Source organism: Emiliania huxleyi, assembly GCF_000372725.1.
Source record: "Emiliania huxleyi CCMP1516 unplaced genomic scaffold EMIHUscaffold_1142, whole genome shotgun sequence".
Taxonomy (NCBI): domain Eukaryota; phylum Haptophyta; order Isochrysidales; family Noelaerhabdaceae; genus Emiliania; species Emiliania huxleyi.
The window spans coordinates 3,472-11,366 of record NW_005201538.1 but is presented as its reverse complement, the minus strand read 5'-3'; the positions used below and the strand labels follow the sequence as shown (position 1 = coordinate 11,366).

The 7,895-nt window shown below is 62.1% G+C and overlaps 2 protein-coding genes across 2 annotated transcripts; both read right to left on the bottom strand.

Annotated features, from left to right (window-relative positions):
* Positions 1-2,934: 2,934 nt before the first annotated feature.
* On the bottom strand, positions 2,935-4,223 carry EMIHUDRAFT_373005 (putative cytochrome b5 reductase; the record flags this gene model as incomplete). Its single annotated transcript, XM_005791231.1, has 2 exons — positions 2,935-3,212; positions 3,318-4,223. The coding sequence occupies 2 exons, from the start codon at positions 4,221-4,223 to the stop codon at positions 3,105-3,107; spliced, it is 1,014 nt and encodes a 337-aa protein (XP_005791288.1). The 3' UTR covers positions 2,935-3,104.
* Positions 4,224-5,678: 1,455 nt separating this feature from the next.
* Positions 5,679-6,191, bottom strand: EMIHUDRAFT_122143 (hypothetical protein; the record flags this gene model as incomplete). The annotated part of the gene is made up of 1 exon (XM_005791230.1): positions 5,679-6,191. One exon carries the CDS (start codon positions 6,189-6,191, stop codon positions 5,679-5,681), a length of 513 nt encoding a protein of 170 aa, XP_005791287.1.
* Between the last annotated feature and the right edge of the window lie 1,704 nt (positions 6,192-7,895).

Genomic DNA, 7,895 nt, shown 5'->3' with positions numbered 1-7,895 from the left:
CGCCCCCCGCCCGCCCGCGCCCGACTTTCTACCTCCTCGTGATCCAACCCGCCACCCCCCTCGCCCGTCACCCTCCCGCCGCCTCGGCGCCACCCCGCCCGCCCGCGCCCGACTTTCTTGTACCTCCTCGTGATCCGAACCGCCGCCACCCTCGCCTCACCCTCCCGCCCGAAATGCTTCGCCGTTCCTTCGCCGCTGTGGTCTGCCGTCGTGCCACCGTTCCTTACCGTGCCGCTCCTTCCTCCGTGCCACCGAGGCTTCGACCACCGAGGCTTCGGCCACCGAGGCTTCTGCCACCGAGGCTTCGGCCACCGAGGCTTCGGCCAACGAGGCTTCGGCCAACGATATTATTGCTGCCGCCCCCCCTGCCGTCCGTTACCGCCGTGCCGCCGTACCGCCGCTCCTACAGTGCCGCGCCCGCCGCGCCGTATGTCCCGCCGTCCGATGTCCTGCCTGCCGCCTGCTGCCGCCGCGCCGCCTTACCGCCGACCCTTATCGTGCCGCGCCGCCTTTACACACACACCTTACTTTCTGCTCGACCGAGTTTGCGCTGATGAGCGAACCGAGCCGCCGGGTGCCCCGCAGCGGCCTCGCTGGGCCAGAACATCGGCCCCGAGTGCTCCGCAGCAGCCTTGCTGGGCCAGAACGTCGGCCCGCGAGGTGGGGTGCTAGTCTGGGACCCATACGTGGCAGTTCCCTTGCTCCAAGCGCTTGCGCTTCGGCGGTAGTGATCTGATCACCCGAATACCACGTTCGGATCGCTCCTCATCGCAAACCCTGTCAGCAGTTCACCTACGGGTATGTTCGTAAGAGCTACATACACTGAAAAAAAATAGAGAGCTCCAAGTTTCTGAAAAGTTCGAATACGAAACGGATTTTAGCATTTAAATTTAGGCGTCGATGTTTTAGTTCGTGAGTTCTGTGTCCCCGTCCCTGTGCTCCACCTTCTTCTCCCGTGTCAGTCCCTGAGAACCCCACTATACAGCGCCACCTCGTGAGCTGTCCTGTGAGCTGCGTGCTGTGTGTCCGACAGTGGGTCAGGTGCTCAAGCGCGACGGCGGCCAGCTTCGCGTCCAGCTTCCGGCTAAGATAACATCGACGGAGAAGTAAGTGCAAGCCAGTGCCTGCGGAGCTCCAGCGGAAGCAAGAGGAACAGGCAGAGAGGCAGCGCCAGCAGCAGGAGGCGGCACTGGAAAATTCAGCAACTCGTGCACCGCCCACCTTACCGAAGCAATCGCTCCCGCTCCGGCTGCAACAGCTCCCCGAACCAAGCCCATCACCGACGGACAGGATGCTCAGGGCAAGCCCATCATCGTCGGTTACGCGCCCCTCGCTCCTCGGCCAGAGTGGCTTGCGAAGTCTGGGCCGGGACAGAAGCATGTCCCCCCGCTGTGCTGGTCGCTCAGTGTCGAGCAATGGGTTTTCTTTGTGCGGATGTGCGTGTCTACAGACACCTGGAAGAAGCTCGCTGAGATCAAGGGCGAGTACAATATCACCATGTCGACATCAACGACCACTTTGTCAAGCCTTGGACGGAGGGGACCGGATGCTCTATCGCGCTCCTCATGAACAACGCCGAGCAAGTGCCGGTCGAAGGTATGCTCGCACGCAGGGCGGGGTCGGTCGTCGAGACGTATAACTGCCTACAGAATATGGTTAACCACTTTGGCGTGCCCTCGACGGCACGGTTCTTCTTCTGCACCTTTTCGATGTATCAACCGCAGGACGGTGCGGAGAAGGGCCTATCAATCTCGGAGCAGGTTGAACTCGAACCCTTCTCCAAGATCATCGAATCAAGGCCCACGCACGGTATGTTTGTGCTCCACACGACCGTTTCGGAGGTCTACGATCGGTTGTGGGTGGCGCACGAGGCAGACGTGGGCATCGACGCAGCACTGCAGATACGTGGGCTCTTTGACATGTACCGGTGGTCAGTCGAAAAGTTCGAGCTCATCTCTGCAGTCAAGACAAGCGAAGGCAAGTGCAGCGTGGAGAAAGACCGCGTCGTCATTGAGAATCTGATCAACCAGCGAGGTGGCTACGACCGGCTGGACGGTGCCATCATGGTGTTTCGGAAGAAGATGTTGGGGGAGCTCACCGACTTTTTACACCTGGTGGGGGGCGAAGGACGTGGTGCCTTGGGTGATTTGGGTTTGTGCCAAATGAACACTGCAGTGAGACATTGTCATTGAGTCCGGACCACTTGGAGGCGCAGCTTCCCTTTGGGGCCTGATTTCGTGTGCTTGAAGAGGAGATTACCTGAGGGGTAAGTGATGTTGTACCGGTTTTGTTCATTGTAGGCCTGAATGCAATATGCTCTCGAATGTGGATTGTGCGCGCACGTTAGACTGACGTGTCTCGTGCAGGTCTCGACTCTCGTGTGTCGTGTGCGCGCCCGCGGCCAGCTGTGCAGTCCAAAGGCCGAGCGTTTTTCATCTCTGGGTCTGTGGGGGGCCGAGCCGCCTCGGGGTGGCGGGCGGGCGGGCGTTTTGAAAAACAGAATTTTACAACAAAACTCCCTCTCGCACAACACTGGGCACGGGACTGGCAGAAAACAGAAAACAAGAGGGGGCCCGGGGGGGGCCGGGACCCCACTGGGAGTAGAAAATACGCCCAAGGGGGCCCAAGGAGGCGGCGCGGGGAAGCAGCATCAGGTGAGAGCAGGAAGGATGGCGCTTAGGGTCGGCACACATCCCCATATGAGGTCAGCGGCGCGCAGTGCCTCTCTCGCAGGCTGATTTTGGCTGTTTTCGAGCTTGTTTTTGTTTTCAGTCTAGGGGGCCCGACCCCCTCAGAGGCGGCGGGCGGGCGCCCACAGACCCAGAGATCAAAAACGCTCGGCCAAACTCCGAAATGCGAAAACTCCGACTCGCCCCGTCGCCCGTGGCGTGCGGGGTGGTTCATGTGAATACGCCGGATTTCCCCCAGTGTATTATGTATTATACGTGTTGCACGCTTTCATAGAGGTAAACTATCTCGTTTCAGGCGACCCCGGGAACCGTGGGCTCTAGCTAGCTTCCCTAGGGGCGTGCGTGAATAAACAGCGAATACGAAACTCTACTCTCAACCAGAGTCGCCGGTAATATTCCCCCAACCTGCTCTACCTAGAACTTGAACACCTCCTCCTTGGCGTAGCCCAGCTCCTTGAGCATGCCCGACAGCTCGCCCTGCGCCTTTGGGTCCTCCTTGGTTCCCTTGGCGCCGCACACCACCTGCGCGGCGCGGGGGTCGGCGCGGGGGTCGGCGCTCTCGGCGCTCGGTGCCTCCACGTCGCCCGCCCCCGCCTTGGGCCCGCCCGTGCGCGGCCGCGCCTTGACCATCGGCGGCGGCCCGCACACGAAGACGCGGCCGCTACTCCCGGGCGGCGGCATCCTCTCGGCCAGCATCTGCTTGGTGACGTACCCGACGCCACCGCTCCAGTCGGGGCTCGAGGCCTTGTCAACGAGGTAGAAGACCTCAAGCTGGCTGGGGTTGGCGGCCGCCCGCCTGTCCACCTCCTCCTTGAGCAGGATGTCTTGCTCCGACACGTTGGCAAAGATGAGCGACACCTTGGTGTTGTCTTTTCCGAACGCGCTCTCGCCGGCGAGGATCTCGTCGATCACCTGCAGCATCGGCGCGATGCCCGTGCCGCCCGCAATCATCCCGAGCTTGGCGTGCTCGTTCAGCTTGTAAGGCAGCTTGACGACCGGGCCCTTGATCTCGAGCGTGTCGCCCACCTTGAGGCTGGCGATGTGCTGCGACATCTTTCCATCGGGGTAGGTCTTGACGGCGAGGTCGACGTGCCCCTTGGCGTCGGGGCGCGAGATGGGCGTGTAGGGTCGGATGACGTTGGCACGCGAGCCGTCCGCCTTCTCCGACCCGATGGCGGCCTTTGTGAGCAGGCAGGACGCCACCCTCATCCCGGACGAGGCAGTCTCGTCCTCAAACGCGAAGCGGTAGACGGCGGTGTTGTGAGAGAGCGGCGTAACGCTCTCGAGCCTGAGCGCGCGCCACTCCGTCGGAGACAGCCCGTCGTCTGGGATCCTGGGCTCGACGACCTCGAGCTGCGAGGGGGACACGTTGACCTCAAACGAGACGCCAAGCCCCGACTCCTTCTTCGCCAGCTTGGAGGCCGGCGGCGCGGAGTCAGCAGCAGCGAGCGACGAGAGGCCAAAGGCAGAGGCGGCGACGCCGGCGGCGACGGTGGCCGCGCGGCGCCTTCTCAGCAGGGTGCGGGCGAACATATCTACGGCTAGTTCGCGATGAGAGCCGAAGGCTAGACGCGTGCGCCTGAGCGAAAAAAGAATTTATCGCATGCGAATACAAAAAAAATTTATCATGCGCCCGGTGCGAGTTAATGCGCATTTCTTCTCTGCACTATAGCCCTTGAGAAAGAGCTCGCATTATGCAAACCTGTGCCTGTGTCCTAGGAAGTAGACTGAGAGGGGTACTCCCATAGGCAAGAGGAGGTCTGGAGAGGCCCACAGCGGTCGGTCAGGAGAGGCCCCAAGAGGGTGCTAGATGAGAGTCAGCAGAGCGCGCCGTCTCGGCGGCTATGGCATAGTGGGCTGAGAGGCAAGAGGGATTTTTCTCTCGGGCGGAAGATGAAGCCCCGACTTATAATAAATTGTGCCAGGCGTAGCCGGGGGCGGACAGCACGGAACCGATTTTTATTTGGCGCAGACCCCTCCTTCCTGAGTCACCAGAAAATCCCAACGATCCTTGAGCGGAGGCCGCCTTCGCCACTTTTCCGGCCTCTCCGGAGAATCTGGGAGAATGGCTACCATAGCCTAGCATGGCACCCGCGGGCAAAGCTGCCCCCAGGTCCCTAGAGTCCATGGGCATTCCCAAAGGATATGTCAGCGTGAGGTGAGGGCGCAACGGTGGGGGCTCTCACCAGCCCCTCAAAGTCGGGCCTCTCGGGAGGCGGTCAGAGGGGCGGGCAAGGGCACGTGGGAGAAGGGTCAGTGCGTAGCCAAAAGTGTCATGTGGGTGGATTTTAGGTGGGTGGATTATAGTGCCGGTGGATTGAGCGTGGGTCGGCTGACGGATTGAGATTGTTGGGCCTGGCCCCATTTTCTATCCCTGTGCGTGAATCGACCGCCGCGCTGACCGGGGGCGGCAGTGGGTTTGATGCGCTCCCCCCTTTTGCGTTGGTCGTGGCGCGTGGCGGGAGCAGGCGGACATCGCTTCCAGGGAGGGGGGCGCACTTCTCTCCACACCACATGCTAGGGGGGGGGTCCGACCCCCCCCAGCACCTTCACCACATGCTAGGGGGGGGGTCCCGACCCCCCCAGCACCTTCACCACATGCTGGGGGGGGGTCATGGCCGAAGACCTCCCCCCCCAGAGACTCGTGGTCAGACCTCAAACCCTCCGGGCCCTTGATTTTGCGCCCTCATTTCGCAACATTTTCGAGGGGAAAATCATCCTTTGGAGCTACATGAGCCTTGAGACTGGTCAGATTCCCCAAGATATTGGACTTTCAGCCACCATTTCACAACTTTGGGGGCAAAATCGGCTCTCTGGCGGCTATTCCTGCCCACGAACTGCTGGGGGGGGCCCACCACATGCTAAGGGGGGGGTCCCCACCCCCCCAGAAGCTTCACCACATGCCAGGGGGGGGGGGGGGGGCTTCTTACACAGGCGTCGCCACCCTCCCTGGAAGCGATGTCCGCCTGCTCCGGGCGTGTCGGCTTCTTACACAGGCGTCGCCACGGGCACTGGCGTGGCCACGGGCACCGCCGGCGGCGTGGCCACGGGGGCGGGCTGCATTTGCACGTTGTTTGCCGGTGCGCTCGAGAACCGCCCGGAGGTCCACGTCTTGACCCGGACAACCCGCGTGCGGGTTGGTTCGTGAAAGACCGCAAAGGGGATGAAAATGAGGAAGCAAAGGCCGAACATGATGAAGATCCAGCCCCAGTACCAGAAGTAGACCCCGCAGGTCCCGCAGCAATAGTAGTAAAGTCCGTACGGGTTCCAGCAATAGTTGCAGTAGCATCGGTGGCAGTTGTAATCCGGCGATCCATCATCGTCATGATCGTCGAAGTAGCATCTGCCATTATCTTCCCAGTCCAAACGGCGCCGGTCCGTCACCTGCGACCCTTCGAAGGTTGAGCGGAAGTTCTCGAACTGCGCGGATAGGCGGTCCGACATCTTGATCGTCGTCATGACCTCGCCCAGGCTGAGCACCGCAAAAAGGCAGAGCGTCATGGTGGTTTCGGCGTCTGTAGATCTGCGCAGGCGGTGGCGAGAGTGAGCGCAACCATGTGTGTAATGGCGAGTTCTCGCCTGGCTCGAGAGTTTTGGGTTGTGGCGAAGCGCGGGCAAGCGGGGGCAAGCGAGGAGGCCACCGGCGACCTTGAATTCCGGCGTGTATGGTTCCTGGTTTCGTTTTTTCTTTTCTTCGTGTGCCGGTGATAGTACTAGCACGCGCCAGTTCGCACCTGTGTCGAGCCTGTCTGCTGTGAGAGAGAGTTCATTTGTCCGGCGTCCACCCATACCGCGTTGGTGTCCAGTCCGAGCCTGGCTGAGTGGCTGTTCTTCCTTCCTATGTATGTTGGTAGGGAGGTGATGAGGAGTCAGTTATGCGCGGCGGCGGTTAGACGTTACGGGGCGAATCGAACGTTCGGAGGCTTCGGAGGTGCGGAGCGTGCCTATCTAGAATGTGGCAGCCCGCTGGCTGTGTGTCTTGTGAGCCTGTTTGTGTCTGCGTGTGTCGCTCGTGCGTGTCGTCATCATCTGTCTAGCGTCCACCCATACCGCGTTGGTGTCCAGTCCGAGCCTGGCGGTTCTTCACCTTTCTACCTACCTACCTACTCTAGAACTTGGCGCCCTGCTGCTGCTTGAGCCCCGCCATAAAAACGGTATGGTGTTAGGAGTGCTCTCTGCTGCCGCGGCGCCCCTGTCGGTGCGAAGGCGCCCGGCGGCCGCTTGGTGCCCACGCCGACCGGGTGCTCTCGCGGCGCCGAGACGTACCGCCCCGGTCACGTCACGCGCGCTGCGAGGTGTCTTTTGGCATGTGAGCGCTGGCAGGAAACGCCAAGAAGCTGGTCTTCCATGTCTGCGGCCGCGGGCGTGCGGGCGGGCTCGACGGGCTGGGCGAAGCTCCGACCGAGCGGGTCTTCGAGCTCGCCGCCCGCGAGGAGCCAGCATGGCTCGTCGCTCGACGGGAGCCTGACCAGCATGCTCTGGGCATGCTGTACAGCCTCGCCAAGCTGTCTGGGAAGGCCTACAGAGCCAGGGCGGGCTGCCTCGGGCGCGATGGCGCGCTGAATAGTACCATGACTACGATCTACGAGCTCTCGATCGGGTCGCCGGCAGCGGGCTTGCGCGGCGTGCTGCTCGACGGCAGGCCGCTCCCCACCCTTTCAACAGTGTCTTTTACCTCGCTGCTCTCGCTGCAACCGCCTGCGGGGGCCGGCGCCGGCCGCCTCGCTTCGCCAGCGCTGCCTAGTACGTCTGCGACACGCGTGTCGGCCCGCCGCCCGCGTCGCCTGCGGCGGGCCCGCGTGGCGCGACGCTCGTCGGGAACGTGCTCAGCAGGCTGTGCAGCGCAGCCTGACTCACTCAGAGCGCCGCTGATGCGGCGTGGGGCCGCCGGCGGCACTGCTGCCGCGCACGCTGCGCTGTGGGCGTCACCATCGTGTCCTCGCCGCGTCGCCGACGCCACTTGCGGCTCGCGGCTGCCCTTCCCTTCCCTGCCATCGCGCAAACACACACACACACACACACACACACACACACACACACACACACACACACACACACACACACACACACACACACACACACACACACCCACACACACACACACACACACACACCCACACACACACACACACACCCACACACACACACACACACCCACACACACACACACACACACACACACACACACACACACACACACACACA